This window comes from Coregonus lavaretus (assembly GCF_964263955.1).
Source record: "Coregonus lavaretus genome assembly, chromosome: 26".
Taxonomy (NCBI): Eukaryota; Metazoa; Chordata; class Actinopteri; order Salmoniformes; family Salmonidae; genus Coregonus; species Coregonus lavaretus.
The window spans coordinates 11,570,453-11,591,740 of record NC_140013.1 but is presented as its reverse complement, the minus strand read 5'-3'; the positions used below and the strand labels follow the sequence as shown (position 1 = coordinate 11,591,740).

Here is a 21,288-nt window from a genome sequence, read left to right as displayed (position 1 = left end):
CTGCTTCTCTGTAGTCCAAATTAACCCCAGAGTCACATAGAATACATTTCAGACTACAGGGAGAACTATTTATTTACATTTGGTGGATGAATATTGAGAGACGTTAGTGGTTTGGCAACACTTCTTCCCTGTAAATGAATTACCCTGAGGATCCAGAAGAACAGCTCTCTGAGGTTGAAAACGAAGAAGAGGAAGATGAAGGAATAGAGATAATGGAGGAGGAGGAGGAAGAAGGCGAGGCGGAGGAAGATAAGGAGCCTAAACTGGGCTGGGCTAATCTCCCGGACGTATGTATGCGGCAGGTGTTCTGGTGGCTGCGTGACCGCGACCGTGTCAAGGCAGCCCTGGTGTGTCACCACTGGCACCACGTCATGCGCTCGCCCTCCCTCTGGAGGGTTCGAACCTTCAACTTCTCCGGCCGCATCTCCAGGACCCGCCGCTCGGAGCTGGAGAAGGCCGTGTGTTATGCCAAGACCTACGGCTCTTACCTGGAGGATCTGGAGATCCGCTTCTCCCACCCCTTCAACTCTCTGGTGTCCCGGCGCTTCCAGCAGACGCTTAGGACCTTCCTCGCCGCGCTGCGTAAAACCGGCGGCCGACTACGCTGCCTAACTGTCAACCACATGGAGCTGGACCGCGCCGCCTGGTGCCGCAGCATACGCAAGGCCCTGGTGCGCAGCCTCACCTTCTACCTGCGCCGCGAGGGCTCCCGCCTGGGCTACCTGAGCCTGCGGGGGGCCCGCCTCAACCTGCCCCAGGGCCTTGAGGTTCTGGAGGCCGTGGCTGCAGCTCAGCAGCACATCCACCTGGGCCGCCGGCCCGGCATCACCCACCTCAACCTGGAGGACTTCTTCTCACAGCCGCTAGCCGTCTTCATCAGCCCCGCCTTCCCCCAGGTCATGAACCGCTTCCAGGGCCTCTGCACCCTTACCCTCAACTACAGCTGTGTGTCGGGCGAGCTGCTGGCGGCCCTGTCCGCTGCATGTAGGAGCCTGGGCGGGGGAGGGTCCCTGCAGACGTTCACTATACGATGCCATATTCACGAGCCCCACATCCAGGTGGTCTGGGGGGATGCCTGGTCCCATCTGGCCCAGCGTTGTCCCGACCTCCGGGTGCAGATCACAGTGGAGCGGATCCTCAACATGGACAAGCTGGGGAGGATTCTGCTCAGAGAGATCCCGCTGCGCTCGCTCAGTCTCACCAGCTGCTACTTCAGTGAACAGGACTGGAGTGCCAAGCCTGCCCTTACCAACCTAGTGCCCTGCTACAGGAGCTGTTTACAGGTGAGGATTGGTTGCTCTACCCGTCAATACGCAGTGGCAGTCAGCTATGGAGCAATGATGGCAACACTTAGGCTACTGGTTTGTTTGGCGATAAAGTATGCACAGTATGTGCAGTATATCAAGTGTTTTTAATGTACCTGCATTGTCTTTTTATATCCATGCAGTTCAGACACTAGTCCTGGACTAGGCTTAATCTATGTCAGGGAAACCGGCCCCAAGAGACATGACTCTAAGGGCTGGATTCAATCCATATCGCAGAAGTATCGCGGAAGATCTGCGTTATAGCTCAATTTAAATTTAAAGGCAATGTTCCCACATTTGTGGAGACTGCATTCACAGTAAACGCTGCATATGTCAGGTCAATTGGAAATTACCTTCACATTTTCACACGGATCTTCCGCAATACGGAGTGAATCCAGCCCTAAATTGTCAATAGGAAGTCAGTGGCACTCATACTTTAACAAAAAACATGAATCCATGTTGAAGTGTTGTGAATCTGCCTTCACCCCAATTCCTTGGTTTAGAAACTGACCTTGGACCTGAACAACAGCCACGAGTCTGTGGACGAGGAGCTGCTGGAGGTGGTGCTGCTGTGCAGCCGGCTGGTCTACATGAAGGTCTGGGCCTTCCTGGACATCAGCTTCCTGGACCGGCTGCTGCAGAAACGCCTGGAAAAGAAGATCATCCTAAGGACCATTAAGGTGAGCCAGCGCTCTGGGAGCTGGGGCAAGGCCATATAGGCCTACACACCTGTGTACCAATCTATGTCCTGGCATTGACGTGATTTACTAACACAAGCTCCACACACTAGCCTGCTGTGTTCTCCTGCCCAGTGAACTGGGATATTGCAGGCATTTTAAAGTGTGTTTGGGTCATTAATGAAACAGCCTTCAGCTGGGCAGTCAGCTTTGTCAGTTCTTAAAGGGGCAGGTCACATTTCCTTCCTCTTCTACTTTAACAACTACGGATGACACTTAATGTGTTGTACCTAGCTATAGCAATGTGCTTATATTATGTGAGCAATATACTGTGTAAGCTGCTTGTGTTTGTGCCCCAGGTGCGGATCTACACCAACAAATATGAGACTCCGGATGAGGATGAGCAGCTGGAGGAGGTGTACTCTCGCTACAGACAACTCATCAACTCAGAGCTCCACTACTTCGCCATCTCCTACCCAATGCTCTGACTGCTGCCTGACAGACACATTGGCCCAAAAATACAGTATTTCAAAAAATAATAGCACCAGTTAAAGGAAGAGGAAGGAAACTACAATTTGATACACAATCATGATGGGTCTGACAAATACAGCACACACTCACACACTCACATTCACAAACGCGCACACACACACACACAGCGCCATCGCTGTAAATATAAACACACGCTCCACAACTCTGATCCTCCTTTTCTTCAAACCCAAATATTTTATTAAAATTGCTGCAAACAATACATGCACTCCAACTTTCCATCATAATGTATACCTCATATTTTATTCAGCAGTAAAATTGCCCATTTTGATTTGAAAATGCTAGCCTGGGTATGTCAGCATCAGCTAAAGAGCCCCACTATAAAGTCCCTCCAGTGTGGCCATGGTCTAGGGTTGTCCCAGATCTGTTAATGCAAGACAGCACAAACAGATAAGGGACCAGGCTTGTCATGGTGGGAGTGGTATTCAGAAGCTGTGGATGGAGATGGGCTGGCGGAGCTGGGTGCAGATGACCTCGTCGATGTAGAGGGAGTGGGACTTGACCTGGATCTCCTCTTCCAGGATCAGCTGGGAGCGGGTCAGGGACAGCAGCTCCATCTCTGACTGGGCCTGGGCCTCTCGCAGTCTGGGGGTCACAGGGTTGACACAGGGCAATGGGAGACTCATGGCAAATAGGCAAAACATTCGATATGTTCTTCACATAATACATTTAGAAAAGTATCTTAACCAGAAATAGGTTTATCTACTGAACAAAAAAGACTTGAAATGAAAGCTGTGATATCCTGTTTGTATAACAAAATCATGAGTATAGTGAATCACTAATCACTGGGTTGTGTCAGGATAACTAAACTTCTACTTCATACAGAGCTAAAAAATCTGTAAAGTACTACAAAATAGCTAAAGTTGTAATTGAAGTGAAAATAGTGGTCAGAGATCCTAGATAGGTTAGCAGAGATAAGTAGGAAGAGTTAGGTACAGTAGACGGGAATGTGGAGTGCATCGTCACCTCTTGATGTGTGCAGTGAGCTCCTGGACCTCGGAGAGCAGGCGGACCTGGACCGGGTCATGGCAGAGCTCGATGCTGGGTCTCTGGCTGCGGGCGGACAGCCGTGTCTGGGCCACCTTCAGGGGACCTGCTTTGTCTTCGATGGCCACGCGCAGGGCCTCCAGGTTCCACTCCTGGCTGGCCACCTCTGACAGAACCTTTTTAGGGGGAAAGGAGGGAAATCATTCCAGTAACTAATCATGGGGGAATCATTCCAGTAACTAATCACAGGGCGGCATGTAGCTTATTGTTTAAGAGCGTTTGGCCAGTAACCGAAAGGACGCTGGTTAGAATCCTTGAGCCGACTAGGTGAAAAAATCTGCCGACATGCCCTTGAGCAAGGCATGTAACCCTAATTGCTCCTGTAAGTCGCTCAGGATAAGAGTGTCTGCTAAATGACAGTAATTTAAAATGTGGGGGAATCGCTTCAGTAACTAATCATAGGGGGGAATGGCCTGGGTTATGCATATACAGTGCATTTGGAAAGTATTCAGACCCCTTGACTTTTTCCACATTTTGTTACATTACAGCCTTATTCTAAAAAAAAAAAAAATATTGAAATTTTTGCAAATGTATAAAAAATAAGAAAACTGAAATATTACATGTACATAAGTATTCAGACCCTTTACTGACTAATTTGTTGAAGCACCTTTGGCAGCGATTACAGCCTCAAGTCCTCTTGGGTACACCTGTATTTGGGGAGTTTCTCCCATACTTCTCTGCAGATCCTCTCAAACTCTGTCAGGTTGGATGGGGAGTGTCGCTGCACAGCTATTTTCAGGTCTCTCCAGAGATGTTCGATCGGGTTCAAGTCCGGGATCTGGCTGGGACACTCAAGGACATTCAGAGACTTGTCCCGAAGCCACTCCTGCGTTGTCTTGGCTGTGTGCTTAGGGTCGTTGTCCTGTTGGAAGGTGAACCTTCGCCCCAGTCTAAGGTCCTGAGCGCTCTGGAGCAGGTTTTCATCAAGGATTTCTCTGTACTTTGCTCTGTTCATCTTTCCCTCGAACCTGACTAGTCTCCCAGTCCCTGCCGCTGAAAAACCTCCGCACAGCATGATGCTGCCACCACCATGCTTCACCGTAGGGATGGTGCCAGGTTTCCTCCAGACGTGACGCTTGACATTCAAGCCAAAGAGTTCAATCTTGGTTTCATCAGACCAGAGAATCTTGTTTCTCATGGTCTGAGAGTCTTTAGGTGCCTTTTGGCAAACTCCAAGCGGGCTGTCATGTGCCTTTTACTGAGGAGTGGCTTCCGTCTGGCCACTCTACCATAAAGGCCTGATTGGTGGAGTGCTGCAGAGATGGTTGTCCTTCTGGAAGGTTCTCCCATCCCCACAGAGGAACTCTGGAGCTCTGTCAGAGTGACCATGGGGTTCTTGGTCACCTCCCTGACCAAGGCCCTTCTCCCCCAATTGCGCTGTATGGCCGGGCGGCCAGCTCTAGGAAGAGTCTTGGTGGTTCCAATCTTCTTCCATTTAAGAATGGGGACATTCAATGCTGCAGAAATTTTTTGGTACCCTTCTCCAGATCTGTGCCTCGACACAATCCTGTCTCGGAGCTCTACGTACAATTCCTTCGACCTCATGGCTTGGTTTTTACTCTGACGTGCCCTGTCAACTGTGGGACCTTATATGGACAGGTGTGTGCCTTTCCAAATCATGTCCAATCAATTGAATTTACCCCAGGTGGATTCCAATCAAGTTGTAGAAACATCTCAAGGATGATCAATGGAAAGAGGATGCACCTGATCTCAATTTTGAGTCTCATAGCAAATGGTCTGAATACTTTCTTTTATATATATATATATATATATATATATATATATATATATATATAGTTTTCTCTTTGTCATTATGAGGTATTGTGTGTAGGTTGATAAGAAAAATATATATTTAATTCATTTTAGAATAAGGCTGTAACGTAACAAAATGTGGAAAAAGGGAAGGGGTCTGAATACTTTCTGAATGCACTGTAGAGTACGTTTTTCTCCACATTCCTGCTTACCTTTGCCAGGTGCTCCTCTAGTTGTCCTTTGGCCGTCTTGGTCTCCTGGACCTGCAGCCGGAGGGCAGTGCCCGCAGCATTGTGCTGCCTGCGCATGTCAGCAGCCGTCTGCTCCAGGAGGCTCTCCACCAGAGCCCTCAGCGACAGGGAATTGTTCTTCTCTCGCTCTGCTTTGAGGATGTTGATGTTGGAGAAGGTCTCCCACTCCTCTGGTGTCACAGTGGCACTAGGATTGGAGGGATTAAATGTTATATATTTTTTGTTCAGTGTGTCATGAAAGGATGGCAGGTTAACCTGTAGAAAAGGTTTCCATAAGTAGGGTGGTTAGAGGTATTACACTGACCTCTGCTGGCTGAAGGGAATAATGCTTCTAATGAAGCTACTGTATGCAGAATGCACCTACTATCCCATCACAAAGCATTGTGACAGGCCTTATATTTCTACGTGTATAATTATGACTTTTGCTGCAGGTGAAACTGCATGCTTGGTGAAGAGAAAAGACGATCTTTAGTTTGAAATAATTACATTTTCTTCATTGCATTTCCTACTGCCCCACATTGCACAAAGACAATGTGTCATCGTTTTACCCTGGTACTGCGAGTGCTGTCTGACTAGTCACGTTGTCAATATTCGGGGAGGTGTTTGTGAGCATGGAGCAGAAACCATCAATCTGCTCTGCTTGGAACTTGTCCCGCAGGTCCTTCTCTAGGTAGTACTTTGCAGAGCGGTTCAGTCTGGAGCCAGAACAGAAACATGCATTAGAAGAATTGCAGAGATAGTTAGACTTGATCGTGTGTGTGTGTGTGTGGTGACGAACCACTTCCTCCCCTCACCCACCTGATCTGTTCATTGGTCTGCTCCAGGGTGCGGTTCAGCAGTGATGCCACTCCCTCGATCACCTCCCTCTCCTTCATCAGTTCCCGCTCCACCTCGTCATGTACCAGGTCAATGGAAACACGCCTCTGCCTGAAACACACATGGAGATGGAGTACAGTGGCTTGCGAAGGTATTCACCCCCCTTGGCATTTTTCCTATTTTGTTGCCTTACAACCTGGAATTTAAATGGATTTTGGGGGGTTTGTATCATTCGATTTACACAACATGCCTACCACTTTGAAAATGCAAAATATGTTTTCTTGTGAAACAAACAAGAAATAAGACCAAAAAAACAGAAAACTTGAGCGTGCATAACTATTCACCCCAAAACTGGTCCTTCAAGTTGGATGGGTTCCGCTGGTGTACAGCAATCTTTAAGTCATACCACATATTCTCAATTGGATTGAGGTCTGGGCTTTGCCTAGGCCATTCCAAGGCATTTAAATGTTTCCCCTTAAACCACTCGAGTGTTGCTCTAGCAATATGCTTAGGGTCATTGTCCTGCTGGAAGGTGAACCTCCGTCCCAGTCTCAAATCTCTGGAAGACTGAAACAGGTTTCCCTCAAGAATTTCCCTGTATTTAGCGCCATCCATCATTCCTTCAATTCTGACCAGTTTCCCAGTCCCTGCCGATGAAAAACATCCCCACAGCATGATGCTGCCACCACCATGCTTCACTGTGGGGATGGTGTTCTCGGGGTGATGAGAGGTGTTGGGTTTGCGCCAGACATAGTGTTTTCCTTGATGGCCAAAAAGCTACATTTTAGTCTCATCTGACCAGAGTACCTTTTCCATATGTTTGGGGAGTCTCCCACATGGCTTTTGGCGAACACCAAACATGTTTGCTTATTTTTTTCAATAAGCAATGGCTTTTTTCTGGCCACTCTTCCGTAAAGCCCAGCTCTGTGGAGTGTACGGCTTAAAGTGGTCCTATGGACAGATACTCCAATCTCCGCTGTGGGGCTTTGCAGCTCCTTCAGGGTTATCTTTGGTCTCTTTGTTGCCTCTGATTAATGCCCTCCTTGCCTGGTCCGTGAGTTTTGGTGGGCGGCCCTTTCTTGGCAGGTTTGTTGTGGTGCCATATTCTTTCCATTTTTGAATAATGGATTTAATGGTGCTCCGTGGGATGTTCAAAGTTTCAGATATATTTTTATAACCCAACCCTGATCTGTACTTCTCCACAACTTTGTCCCTGACCTGTTTGGAGAGCTCCTTGGTCTTCATGGTGCCGCTTGCTTGGTGGTGCCCCTTGCTTAGTGGTGTTGCAGACTCTGGGACCTTTCAGAACAGGTGTATATGTACTGAGATCATGTGACAGATCATGTGACACTTAGATTGCACAAAGTTGGACTTTATTTAACTAATTATGTGACTTCTGAAGGTAATTGGTTGCACCAGATCTTATTTAGGGGCTTCATAGCAAAGGGGGTGAATACATATGCATGCACCACTTTTCCGTCATTTATTCTTGAGAATTCTTTTTAACAAGTTATTATTTTGATTTCACTTTACCAATTTGGACTATTTTGTATATGTCCATTACATGAAATCTAAATAAAAATCCATTTAAATTACAGGTTGTAATGCAACAAAATAGGAAAAACGCCAAGGGGGATGAATACTTTTGCAATCACTTCCACTAGCGTGTATCTACTACTCCCTGTGACTCTAGCTACCACCCTACTCAGCCTGGTCTCAGAGCATTTCGTATTATTCTGTACGTAAATCCGCAATGCTCTATTTAGTATGATATGTTAGGTTTGGTATGGTTACATAAGACAGGTGGTTACTTAAGGCAAAAACAAAAGTAGGGTATAACGCGAACGTCTCAACCTAAAGGTTGCGAATTCGAATCTCATCACGGACAACTTTAGCATTTTAGCTAATAAGCAACTTTTCAACTATTTACTCGTTTTTTGCTACTTTGCAACTACTTAGCATGTTAGCTAACCCTTCCCTAACCCTTCACCTAACCTTAGCCCTTTTAGATAACCCTTCCCCTAACCCTAACCTATCTCCTAAACGTAACCCTAACCCAACCCTAACGTTAGCCACCTAGCTAGAATTCATAACATATCATACATTTTGCAAATTCGTAACATATTGTACGTTTTACAAATTCGTAACATATAACAATATGAATTGTAATTCGTAACATATCATACAAAATGGCCGTTGGACATCCACAAAATAATACATACCATACAAAACGTAACATAAATGGAGTGTCTAGGATTTACATACAGACTAAAATGAAATGCTCTGAGACCAGGTTACACTACTACTGAAGGATATCCTTCTTATCTGTTGGTCTTAGTCTGGTGACTCTAGGTCCCTGTTGGAACAGTGAGCGGAGTCCTTCCCACCTAATTGTGTACCACTGCATTTTCCAACTGACTGATTGGGAGTTTACTCCTCACCGCTCAGTCAGGCACTGCAGGGCGACTCTGAGGGGCTCGGCACAGCTCTCCAGGCTTCTCTCCACCCGGCTCTTACAGGTTATCAGCACCTCAATCTCCTGGACAATCTCCTCCAGCTTCTGGTCCAGCTCAGTCCTCCAGAACTTGATGTCATGGATTCTCTGCTCTGAACACAAGAGATAGGATGGTAAGAATGGTGTGTGGTTGGGTATTATGAGGGGTGGTAATGTAATGTATGTGTCATTACAAAGACCATTCATTTACAGTGATGAATCAACCACTACTTTGATAGAAACTGATTCTGTTATCATCTCTTCTTATTGATGTCGTCTTACCCAGTCTCTTGTTGGCATCCTGTTGCATGCGTTTGGCTGCCATGCCACTCTCCTCTATCAGCCTCTTACTCTCAGCGGTTAGTCGCTCAGAGCGTGAACGCTCAGCCTCCGCACTCCCATAATGTATTTGGTTTGCAAGCCTCCATTCTGGTGGCAGGAACTTGGGTGGAGGGTCCATCAGCCTAGACATTTCTCCACTGCAATTCTTTCAGTCAAAAAAACTATAATCTTTACTTTCAATTAAGACACATGAAAGACACAACACAAAATGTCACATAATAAGGCAGATAATTTTTTTGCAAAACTAGTAAATAGCCTACCAAAGTACCAATTAAATAGCAATTAGCTACAGTAGCTAACTAGGATGGACAGAAAATGGATATAACTAGCTACAGTAATGTTAGCCAGCTAGCTAGCTAGCTAGGTAGTTGTCATATAACTTTAACAAACTAGCTAACAAACGTGGCTTGCAAGATGTCACTAAAATATAAGTAGTGAACAAAATCTCTCTTCTTACCATACCTTTACAGTGCGGTGTGAAACACTGGTTAGTTTTAAAAGTTGCAACAATGTTGCCTGTCTTCAACTAATTCCTGTCTTCAACTAATTAACTCAAGGACAGGTTGTAAACAAACGGTTGCTAGATCAACGCAACACATTGTAATCTGGGCGGAGCTATCAACCGCGGCAAATTTAAAAGGCCAGCGAAGTGTACATTTGGATCAGATTTGGATTCTAACAACAACATCTGTGTGAGGCAATTTGCTAGCTAGCTAACGTTAGCAACGATGTCATCCAGCAACAAAAACAAGGACAACTTCGTCGACAAGACAGGTGAAAAGCTGTGTTGCTCTAAAAAGGATATGGAGATCAGTAAACTCAGAAAGGAGAATGCATATCTCAGGAAGTCATTGGATGAGCTGTCTAGTCAGAAAAGAGAACCATCCGATTCTGAAAATAACATGCTTTTATTAGAGAAAATCCTGTCACTGGAGACTCTACCGGAGAAGAACGCTCAGCAGCTGCTGGCCAGGGACCAGGAAATCTGCTCTCTTTGGAAGCAGGCCCATGTGGCGGGGGGTGAGAGAGTGGCCAGTCTGCAGGTCCAGATAGACCACTATGTCAGGGAGGCCAACCAGAGAAAAATACTATTCCAGTCACTCCAAGCCGAGACAGAGAATGTTAAGAACAAGCTGGTCTCCATGTCTGCTAAGTGCCAGAAGCTGGAGAGTAGTAGAGCTGGCGCTGGGTTGCACAGCTGCCCATCAGATGGACAGGTGTCCACCACCAGTACTGCAATGAGCCACGACCACCTCAGAGATGCACTGGAAAAGAACCAGCAGTGGCTGGCCTACGACCAGCAGAGAGAGGCCTATGTGAAGGCGGTGTTGGCCCGGGTGTTTGGGCTGGAGCAGCAGCTGAACCAGGCCAAGCAGACCCTTGCACAGCAGCATAAAGACGCCCATTCAGAAGAGAGGTCAGTGCAGATACAGAAGCACTATGAGAAATTGTTACTGACGACCAAGAGGGAGCTGGAAACTCAGAGAGAGCAGGTCAATATAGCCCAGAGACAACTAACTGAGCTGCAGTGTAGGTATGAGGAGAAGCAGAGAGAGGTTGGAGATGCGAGGCAGCAGTTCCAGCCGGAGAGGCTGAGTATTCGGCAGAGTGTCCAGAAGGAGAAGCGTCGCTCTGGGGACAGAGAGGGCCATCTGTGGGGTGACATGGAGGAGCTCCAGGCCAGACTAGAGGAAAAGGAGATCAGGTCTGCTGAGCTCATAGTACAGGTGAATCTACTGCAGAAATCCCTACTGAGCCTGCATGAGGAGCAGAAATGCGTCACAATTCTAGAACAGCAGATCCAGGTGTCTGCCAAAGACCTGGAGGATGAGAAGCGAGACTGTCAGTATTTACAACAACAGCTCCACAACGTGTTGAAGAAGCTACGCAAGGCAAAGGACCACGTCGCCAAACTCGAGTCAGAGAAGGGGCAGAGGGAGTTGTCCTGTCTGTACGAGGCCAGTTCTCACAGCAAACCCCCAGCACCCCTGAAGCCCTCCAAAGAGAGCGTCACCTCCCCCTCTCAGGTCCCCAAGATGCTGGACGAGAGCTTCTTAGAATGTCCCAGCTGCCGAGCCCAGTACCTCACCAGCCACCACCGAGAGCTGCTGGCCCACCTCGAGCACTGTCTGTAAACACTGTCTGGGCTGTACAGGGGCAGGGAGCATAGAAGTAGGCCAAGATCTATCCAATCTATTTAGAATCTAGTTCTTCTTTTTTTTTGGCTGGGAGTACCCACCCCAATAAGGAATAGTCTGGAACAGGCTAGGGGCGACATTTTACTATTCTAAAACGCACTAAACTTAACAAAATGTTATAGGTGGTGCGAACACCAGCTGCAATGCCATGGTTACTTTGTGAACTGCATCTGTGTGTTTAGAAGAGTAAAATGTCAACCTGTATGTCTATGTACCTTGGTCCTGGATTGCTACTGGATCGGATTGGCGATCAAACTGGAAATAGCACTTACTGTATACTGTAAGGAACATTGCTTCAAGCCAATGAGTTGATCAATCAATCAATGTATTTTATAAAGCCCTTTATAACTGTTGAACTATTTACTCACTCATGCTTTTATGTTTTTCTCTCTCACTAAAGTGTAAATCTGTTGACTGGTTTAAAATACTTTAGATCATTTTGATGTTCAGAGACTGTTGTGAATTGTTGTTCCTAATGTCCATTATTATTATCCTTGCATAAATCTTCTAAATACCAGTTAATAAAAAATAAAAAAACGTTATTGTTCTAGAAATGTATAGTTCTTGTTTCCAGCGAAGATGATCGTTTGTAAATTAAAAGAAACAATCTTATTACAATAAAAAGACTGTAGGCTACATTGTTTCAAAGAATGTCTAGAAATTACTGATTGTATTTCTATTCCAGGCTAGTGATAAATGACTGGCATCATTTAAATGTTTTGCTTTATTTAAGCTTTAAATAGGTTACAGTATAACATTTGTATTCATTTATTAAATGTACCACATTTGTTACTGAGACAATAGAGCACTCCTAATTTTCAATATACTGTAAATACAGAATAAAGTGGCTCCTACTGAGCTGCTCTCCTTACAAGACACTATTATTCAAATGCTCACCTCCGCTCTCTTTCGACTTCACAGGCCCCACAGGACATGGTTTGGTTTTCAGTAAGCTGCTCAAGACACCCCTCCTTTAATGCCACCCTAATCCCCCTTACTGCCCACTAAAACGTTTGCAAGACAGTGACGGATAGGTATTTTCAATAAGCAAATAACGATATCTGAACAGGTCTCGCTTATGCTGAAATTGGTCAAAGAAAAGTATAAGAAGTTCTATAGATTAAATGTTGATGGGTACAGTCCAAGCAAGACAAGACTTGCATATCTTTTAAGAATAATTAATCATTTTCAAATGTAGCAATAAATAATCAAATAGGAATTACATAGTTTTGTACGAAAGTATCCATTGAACAGTTATCTACAGGTTGTTAACATTGAGGCACTTGCTGAATCCACTTTTTTCCTCAATCACACTTACTTGAACCAAAATGACTTCAATAAATACATAAACCAGTAACCTTCACACACATCTATAAAAAGGGCATGGTCATAAATATGAACAAATTGTGCAATATATTCCTCAAACATATCCTCTATGAGAAATTACATTGAAATGGAATGGCATAGCACAAAGGGTTTTGTTAACAGAGGACTAAGTTTGCAAAGGGATGCATTAATGATACCATTATATGATTGGTCAAATTCTCAAGTGAAACAGCCACGACTCTGATGTCAATGTTCAACTTTAGTACAAGCTAACTGGAACATCTGACAATGTCCAATGTGTTCTATATGAATCCAAAGAGACAAACACCAAAAAACATAAATACACTGAGAAAAACTAACACGGAACCTTTCTTAAAATGATACTGCCAATATCTCTCTGCGACTGATTTTAAAAGCGGGATCAACATCTGAACAGAACAGAAATAAACAGACAGGTTCTGTTGCCGCCATAACTGGCAGTGGAGAACAAGAAACAGTATGATTCATTAAAAACAAAGTGCACTAGCCTATAGTTTTTAAGTAACATTCCATGACTCCAGCAGCACCACAGCTTGCAGACAGGCCACCAAAGGTCAAAAGGGCAGATGTGTAACAGCATAGACAGACAGACAGTGTTCGAGGGCATGTCTGGTCCACTCACAGGTCCGAACTGGCTGTGGCCTTGTCAAGGATTTTGATGTTCTCCGACGCTAGACCTTCCTCAATGGCCACTTTGGACTCTTGTACCTAAAACCAGACGGAGGCATTTATCAATTCAAACTTCAATGGAGAATCTCCAATCTTTTTAGTCCAGGAGTCCAGAACCAGGCTGAACCTGTGACCGGAAAACTAGCCCAAAATGTATGTGAATGTATGAGAGTGCGTATGTATATTCCCTATGTCTGGACTGTTCTTGGTGGCTTACAGTAAACTTGCACTTACCTTAAAGGGTGAGCTAATACCCACAATGCATTGGAGCGTACTGCAGTAGTAGCAGAGAATGCACTCCCCTCCGAGCACCGGAATCTCATCCTTGCTCACATAGACCTGGATAAACACAGAAACATATTTGAGCATCTCCATATCATAAAACACAAAGACACACACACGCGCAGTCATATTACCTGGGTGAGCTCGTCATTAAATGAGACCTCATCATCCTTCACCCAGGTGTAGGTAATGTAGTCCGAAACACTCCTGAATCCCACCTGTAACACACAAATACACATCTGTAAAAACTACACATTGATGATACTTCTGTGATTCAAAAGAACATCAGAGGGTTAAGTAGACTCGGACCTTGTAGAGGCCTATCCAGTCCCAGGCACTAGAAGGGAAGGGCTGAAGGGGGCTGTAGATCACCATGGCATCAAAGTCGGCGCTCCATTCACCCTCGGCACACACGCGCACCAACGGCGTCTCGTACATCTTCCTCAACTACAGTGTGGGGATAGACAGAAAAGATGGAGGGAAGAGGTAGTCAGGAGTGGCTAGAGGGTGAAGGAGTACATTTGCATCATACGGTATCACTATCAAGAGTCACATTGGAGAAGCAGTTCAGGGCCTGTATTCAAAAAGCATCTCAGAGTAGGAGTGCTGATCTTGGGTCAGTAAATGTTGCCTCTTAGATCATAATGAATAACATTATGTGGACAGGAAGGAACTGATTTTAGATCAGCACTGCTACTCTTAAGACTTTGTTAACACGGTCCCAGATGCGGGAATGGGAAATGCCGCTGTCTCAGCCACCTCCAAAGTAAACAAGCCGATGACAGGCTTGTGGTCGCTGACGCCGTACTCCATGTTGCTGGTGTACGAGTCCTGCTTGAGTTTCAGAGGGAACTCTTCCTCCTCCGCCTCCTGCTGCTGCTTGGTGTTCTTCTCATCCAGACCAGAGTCCCTGTCCTCGTCCTCCTCCTCCTCCTCTGGGGGTGGCTCGTTGGGCTTCACCCTCCACAGGATCCGGTCTGTCCAGGCCGGCTTACGCATCTTACCACTGGGCAGACAGACGGGCGGACGAGAGAAGAGACAGGGATTTAGTGAGAGAGAATTGGAGAGAGAGAAAGAGAATGATTAAGTAAGAATGGAAGAGATGGAGAGAAACAGGCAAACGGACAAGCGAAGAGATTTAGTGAGAGACAATCAAGGAGACAGATGGAGAGAAACAGAAAGACTGTGTTCCAAATAAACTAGTATATCACTTAGAATTCATGCCCAATACATTTATTCATTCTAGTAGTATGCTAGTGTGGATATTTGAACAAAGCCTGTGTGTGGGAGAATGACATGAGAGAGAGTGTTAGAGATGGAAAAAGTATGACAAGTAATCTGACAAAGCTAGCTGGATTTCTTCAGCATTTCATCCATCTCGGTGTTATCTCAGTCTGCTCTACATGATGGATCAGATTCAGCAGTGCTTTGTCTCCTTTCATATCCCTCATTAGTAGTCTCTCATAGCTGATTAGTTTGCCACCCCGTCTCACTGGGTGACTCATGCAGTGAGTTCCCTCTCAATTGTACTGATTAGTGTACAGCGTTGGTGACCGTAGGTAATGACACTGACACACACAAACGCACAGTGATGCACACACGCCCGCCCCCACACAAGCACACACATATCTATATAGCCATTTAGCTATTCATTAGGAGGTATATAGTGAACAATCCAAGCAGCAGGAAAGGAGGTTGTGCTGTATATAGCTAGTAACCATGCCTGTTAGAACCTGACAGCTGCTTACGCCCACAGAGGCAATGGTACAGTCGGCTAGCAAAGCTGCTCTCTCTCTCTGTATGAGTGAGATGGTATTGTGGGGGTTAAATTAATTAGGATTAACAAATCCAGAATACTGTGTCCACTGAGAATGGCAACCACCTCCGCACAATGCTGATACACTTCAATGGAATTTTCCACCGGCTTCATATGAAGAATAAAGCGACTTTGATATACCGTATATACTGTTAGAGGCAACTGTGTTAGCTGCAGACAACTATGATATATATCACATAGCATTCACATCAGCAGAAAACAAAAAACCCAAGAGAGCGAGGTCTGCTGTTCTGTAGGAACCATTTTGTGGGAGAGAACGGTATTTTGACTTTCCATTGCAAATACCTATCCGTCACTGTCTTGCAAACGTTTTAGTGGGCAGTAAGGGGGATTAGGGTGGCATTAAAGGAGGGGTGTCTTGAGCAGCTTACTGAAAACCAAACCATGTCCTGTGGGGCCTGTGAAGTCGAAAGAGAGCGGAGGTGAGCATTTGAATAATAGTGTCTTGTAAGGAGAGCAGGAGTCAGCTCAGTAAGAGCAAGCAGAAAAGATGACACAAAAGTGGGAAATCTGAAAGAAAACAATGGTGAATGCTTTATAGAGCCAAAGAGTAATTAACATCTATATGTGTGCGAGTGTTCCCATATGCCTATGATTGCACGTCAGCCATTACCTGCTGTCATAGCAGTCAGAGAACCTGTCGAATTTGTAGGTTGGTTGAAAGTCCAAAGGTCCCTCGTCAAACTCCTGCAGGAGAGCCTCCTTCTTCTTCATCATGGTTAGCTGATACAACCACACGGAATGACAAGACAAACATTACACTCAACATCGTCAGGAAATACGATGGCTGCATCCCAAATCGCACCCCATTCCCATTATAGTGCACTTCTTTTGAATCAGAGCCCTATGGGCCCTCGTGAACAAACAGAGTGCCATCTGGGATACATCCTATGTCTTACATGCATGAAAACAAGACAACTGTACATGTGTTAAATGAAAAGCCACTGTCCGTTTTCCAATCTAGTTAAATCTATGTATAGTATTCTCCAAGATCGAGCAAAACAGATGCATCTCTCATGAGTCTGACCTGGTCTTTGCTCCACAGCAAGTTGAACTTATGGCTGGTGATGCAGTTGCGCAAAAAATGCATGCCATGATCTTGGATGCGGAAGTTCAAATCCCCAAACCAAAAGACCAGCCTGAGAGAGAGGGGGAATGAGAGAGAGGGGGAATGAGAGAGAGGGGGAATGAGAGAGAGGGGGAATGAGAGAGCGAGAGAGAGAAAGGCCACTGTGAACATTCAACATAGTGAGAGCACAGTAGTACTTAAAATCATATTACAAGCAGGTGCCAAGCCCCTCCATTTATAACACTAAAACAGCAACTGTGTGAATATCGAAAAATGCACACTCAATTGACAACGTGCGTTTAATGTATACCAACTTGTGGTCGAGGATTTGCGGTGTCTTTTTGGGGTCGAAGGTCTGTGTGTCCAGAATGTACTCGAACTCGTCGACGCGCTGCAAGGCGTACTGCATGTGTGCTGCCAGGTGGCAGTTGAGGAAGCAGAGCATATGGCCGTAGAAAGACAGACGGATGGACACCCCACCTTTATTCCCCTGTTGGGCGCAAGGTCAATCAATCAAATGTCTGAATAAAACAATTTTTACATGAGGCTAACACACAATGCCTTATAGGTGCATTTATAATGCCTTATAATACACTTAGTGAATTATAACACTTGCTATAAGCTGTCATAATAAGTAATAACATCCACTGAGCCTGATCTTACCCAGTAGCCGAAGATGCCTGTGCGAGTGTAGGTGGCCTGGATGTCTCTAATGAATGGAACGTGGGCCAGTTTGGAGAAGAACAGCAGTAGGAGGCCCTGCATTCGGATGGAGGACACCTACAACACAACAAGACACCCTGAGACTGCTTCATCTAAACCTGGGCTATTTTTCAGGGTCTTTATGTAACCAGGAGAAAGACAAAAGGTAGACTCAAAAGAGTGGAAGCGGAGAGACACATAAGAAGCAAATGATATTGCTTTGAAAGACAAGGAGGTGAAAATAAACTGAGGACAAACTATGTTGGGAGCACATTTTTCTGTTACTTTAGACTAAGGATGGTGGCATAAAACTAGTTCAAACCGGTCTATGGTGCTGGAGTGCTATTATTAGTGTTATGGAGCCATATTGTCCTACTGTTGTACCTTCAGGTAGCCTCGTGGTGCCAGGCTGGACATGAAGAGATGGCTCCAGGAGTCCTCGACAGCCATGTCTATGATGAACCTGTGAGGAGCAGTGTACACCTCCTGGAGACTACAAGACACACACACAGGTTATAACTATTGTTGCCTGTAACATTAGGATCATACAAATAAACCTACTGAAGCATTTTTACCATGCCACTCTGAATAAACTTTGTAGACTTTACACAGTAAAAAAACAGATTTTCCTGTCATGCCATTGTACTGTCTGTCTCAATCAATGTCCAATCAGCATGCAGTAGCTCCGCAACCCACCCAATCACATAGAGGTCTGGGGTCTTTGGGGAGTTCAGGTGAAGCAAGGAGCTGATGTCATCTGGAGGATCAGCTGTAGCGACATTCCACGTGACCATGTGAAGCCTGGAGGGAGCGAGAGAGAGAAAGAGAGGGAGTGAGAGTAGAGAGGGGGCGATGGAAAGCAAGAAAGAGATAGAGAAAGAGGGAGTGAGAAAGAGAGAGAAGGAGCGAGAGCGAGAGAGTAAGAGAGAGTACAGCAGATCATGATTCACTTGCACAGCAGTTTTCCCCGAAACTCAGAGCAAAAGCCTGACAAATTGGACTGCAACTTTCAGAAGCTTATTTAGTTACACAACAACAATATCACGGTTAGCCAGTCTTGAATGGACAGTGGTGGTTGATAAAGCCTAGTCCCATCTCTCTAACCATAGCCTATATCAATTCAAAAACTGTGAATGAAAAAAACTTCTCAACAAAGAACTAAGCCCATCCCTTTCCATGTCCTAAGCACAGAACTAAATAAAACACTGAACATTGACTTATGATCTCTATGGTCCTAACATCATAGCTCTTCAGTTCTGTTAACAAAAGGTCATTTTGTGTTATCAAATCAAAAGATAAGCATGCCAGAGATTACGATCCAGAACGGAAGAGACCGCACACACTGCCTGCTCTGAGCTCAAGAGGCTGATCAACAAATGGTCCAAGGTCTAAAATCAAGACATGAAAATGTTTTCTAACTTCTCTACCAACTCAGACCCTCTGTACTCTGATAAAGCCAGACAACATTGGAATACAATGGAGAACTCATTGTTGGACGTTTTAGTCAAGAAGAATCATTAGTATCCAGTCTTACGGTACTTTGTGTTCATCAACTAAACCCTTGCAACGAAGAACCATGTGCAATGCATTTTGATTTAAAACAAATCTGATGTTAAACAGACAGAGAAAGAGGAAGTCAAGTCGAAGTAAGCCCAAAGAGAACAGAAAAGAGGAACTCGGCAAACGCCTATAAAATGTCCACCTGAAGTTCTCTTTCTTGGGCCGGCTGGCCCTTTTACCACAGATGAGGAAGGCGTTGTCCAAGCTGCGTGCCACCTGCTCTTGGAGCTGGGGTGAGGGGTCCAGGTCGTCCACGCAGGTCATGAGCTGAGCGAGGCGCTGGCGCAGCAGCAGGCGGCTGCCCGAGGACTGGGTGGCAGAGCTGGCTATGCTGTCCGAGCGGATGCGCCCTACGGGCGAACCGAACAACCGGCGGATCTCATCCATTGTGGGTGAGCTTCTGGAAGGAATCTCCGTTTCGGGAAGAGAGGAGGAAAATATGGAGGAGGTCACTGATGCTATGATGAGTTCAGAACGGCAGGTGGTGAATCCTTGTTTACAAGGGGAAAGTTTCACTGGAGATTACTCGTTTATCCTTTAATGGAGATTTGGATACTTGAATATTTGCAGAGATCATAGGCAATGTCTTCTACAGTGGTCAAACTGCAGATTTATGTCCTTGGTGATTCTGTCATGTTCCAAGATCCATCAAAGTGAGACCCTCATCACTGCACTTTCCCTCTGCATCCTGTGTGAGACTGAATTTGATATGAAAGACCATACAGAACTCCTGATGGTGCAAAAGCACAGAAATGGCTACAGATTCACCAAAGGTCCTGTCTTAGAATTCGTTACTGTATAACAGGTGGAAGAAGAGTAGGATAGACCAGCTAGGACATATCTGACGACTAATGTATACTTTTGGCAGAGCAATGATGCCTTCAATAAAATCCAGCGTCTCTGGAAGCAAATGAGACCTGAGAAGGTTTTTGGAGGGTCTGAAGTAGACTGAGGAGGATTACGGGCTAAGTAGGATCAAGAAGGGGCCACGTGAGACCCCTTAATGCTAGAAAATGCAACTTAGTCTGTAATAATTTGCTCAACACTAGCAAGGCTTAGAAGAGAAACAAAGCGGTAGTGGTTGTGGTAGACTTTGGGCCCAATCATCTGCTTAACTGAACTTTCCTTCGAGTGGCATGGATTATTTCTCTAATATGTGTGGGAATGCAATGGGAAACCTAATCAAAATAATACTCCCTATATTATGCTCTTAGCTTTGTATTGGGTGCTGGCACTGGCAGACAATGTGAGGTTGCACTGTGTTCTGTCTGGGGAAATACAGACCTAATAAGGAAATAGTTAGCCTGTGTGCATGCGTTCCAATAGCCTGCACAGATATTATGTAACCAACAATCCAACCATGTGCAGTTCTTTGTCAGCTCAAATGCTATGCTGCCTGCACCACCACTGCCTTGCTGAAAAGGTTACTGGGTGTGTAGTGTCCATTGACTGTAAACAAATGAAATGTGCAGTGTCTCCTTATGCACAAAACATGTTCTCTAATCAAAGTTGTTAGCTAGAGCTCCTATGACCATAAGGAGATATTCAAACCTGAAAGTGTCCTCATTGCAGCAGTTCTTCTCCATGTTGACCGAGTTCTTGACTTGTGACTGGGTGTCTTCTTTAGTATCATCATCATTCTCCATAATCTCACCAGCTGCAAAATCATGGAATCATGATAACGTTACAAACAACAAAACTCATGAACACACAGCAATATGTTGTCTGAATAAAAAATAAAGTATTGAATGTCAAGACAGGAACCCTAGCTTGCTAGCGAATGTTAGGAATGTTTTTACACATTAGATGAGAAATTAGCTATGCCAGTAGTTAACTTCGTTCCTTTAAATGAGCTAAACTAGCTATTTTATCTGTGTTTAGGATGACAACTGATTAAAATATAGTACAGATAATACTAAATAGTACAATATAGTACACATAATACATTTACAATGTTCTTACTACCTGGAAATGCCTGTTGTTTTGTCGTAGCCTACTCGCACTCGGATTACAGAAATCTGCCACGAAAGATGACAATTGGGTGTGAGATTACGCAACACACTTTGTTTACGTTTTGCACATGCACTTCCTCAAAGAAGAATACCGAGTGACCGCGCTTCCTCTTCTACGGTATTATGGCAGTCCGCAAACGAGCATGTGAAGTGAATGCCGTCACCTACTGGTGGTAAACTATAAAAACATATCCATTAGGAGAAGGAAAAAACAGACATAAAAAAATTAAAAATAAACATCCCACTCCTTCATTTACATTCCATTTCGAGTCACATCCCTACACAGGCTCAGGGGCCTGTGAGGGCAGAACATCCTTTGACAGGATTTCATGCAATGCCTCGGCTGTAAACTCACTGAGTCC

The 21,288-nt window shown here is 45.1% G+C and overlaps 4 protein-coding genes across 4 annotated transcripts; 2 read left to right on the top strand and 2 right to left on the bottom strand.

The window, feature by feature from the left end:
- Window positions 1-134: 134 nt before the first annotated feature.
- On the top strand, window positions 135-2,469 carry LOC311101431 (F-box only protein 39-like; the record flags this gene model as incomplete). Its single annotated transcript, XM_084142577.1, has 3 exons — window positions 135-1,283; window positions 1,808-1,984; window positions 2,341-2,469. The coding sequence occupies 3 exons, from the start codon at window positions 135-137 to the stop codon at window positions 2,467-2,469; spliced, it is 1,455 nt and encodes a 484-aa protein (XP_083998703.1).
- Window positions 2,470-2,683: 214 nt separating this feature from the next.
- On the bottom strand, window positions 2,684-9,753 carry LOC311101395 (tektin-1-like). Its single transcript, XM_084142528.1, has 8 exons — window positions 9,695-9,753; window positions 9,173-9,377; window positions 8,838-9,003; window positions 6,379-6,507; window positions 6,129-6,275; window positions 5,542-5,767; window positions 3,497-3,693; window positions 2,684-3,115 (listed from the first exon to the last, which is right to left on the bottom strand). The coding sequence occupies exons 2-8, from the start codon at window positions 9,360-9,362 to the stop codon at window positions 2,956-2,958; spliced, it is 1,215 nt and encodes a 404-aa protein (XP_083998654.1). The 5' UTR covers window positions 9,363-9,377; window positions 9,695-9,753; the 3' UTR covers window positions 2,684-2,955.
- Window positions 9,754-9,960: 207 nt separating this feature from the next.
- LOC311101377 (centrosomal protein of 55 kDa-like) lies at window positions 9,961-11,367 on the top strand (the record flags this gene model as incomplete). The annotated part of the gene is made up of 1 exon (XM_084142511.1): window positions 9,961-11,367. The coding sequence occupies one exon, from the start codon at window positions 9,961-9,963 to the stop codon at window positions 11,365-11,367; it is 1,407 nt and encodes a 468-aa protein (XP_083998637.1).
- A 777-nt stretch (window positions 11,368-12,144) lies between these two features.
- LOC311101312 (inositol polyphosphate 5-phosphatase K-like) lies at window positions 12,145-20,968 on the bottom strand. The gene is made up of 13 exons (XM_084142438.1): window positions 20,880-20,968; window positions 20,466-20,571; window positions 18,051-18,155; window positions 17,739-17,847; window positions 17,316-17,432; window positions 16,967-17,142; window positions 16,611-16,722; window positions 16,197-16,306; window positions 14,506-14,752; window positions 14,056-14,193; window positions 13,881-13,964; window positions 13,699-13,803; window positions 12,145-13,503 (listed from the first exon to the last, which is right to left on the bottom strand). The coding sequence occupies exons 2-13, from the start codon at window positions 20,558-20,560 to the stop codon at window positions 13,414-13,416; spliced, it is 1,488 nt and encodes a 495-aa protein (XP_083998564.1). The 5' UTR covers window positions 20,561-20,571; window positions 20,880-20,968; the 3' UTR covers window positions 12,145-13,413.
- Between the last annotated feature and the right edge of the window lie 320 nt (window positions 20,969-21,288).

Coding starts and splice junctions, on each gene's coding strand:
- LOC311101312 (XM_084142438.1), bottom strand. CDS start 20,560: ATGGAGAATGATGATGATACTAAAGAAGACACCCAGTCACAAGTCAAG. Junction 17,848..18,050: donor CCAGACCTCTATGTGATTGG/GTGGGTTGCGGA, acceptor TGTGTCTTGTAG/TCTCCAGGAGGTGTACACTG. Junction 13,804..13,880: donor TTAATGACGAGCTCACCCAG/GTAATATGACTG, acceptor GTGTTTATCCAG/GTCTATGTGAGCAAGGATGA.
- LOC311101395 (XM_084142528.1), bottom strand. CDS start 9,362: ATGTCTAGGCTGATGGACCCTCCACCCAAGTTCCTGCCACCAGAATGG. Junction 6,508..8,837: donor CTGCAGTGCCTGACTGAGCG/GTGAGGAGTAAA, acceptor TGTGTGTTTCAG/GCAGAGGCGTGTTTCCATTG. Junction 3,116..3,496: donor CTCACTGCACACATCAAGAG/GTGACGATGCAC, acceptor TGTGACCCCCAG/ACTGCGAGAGGCCCAGGCCC.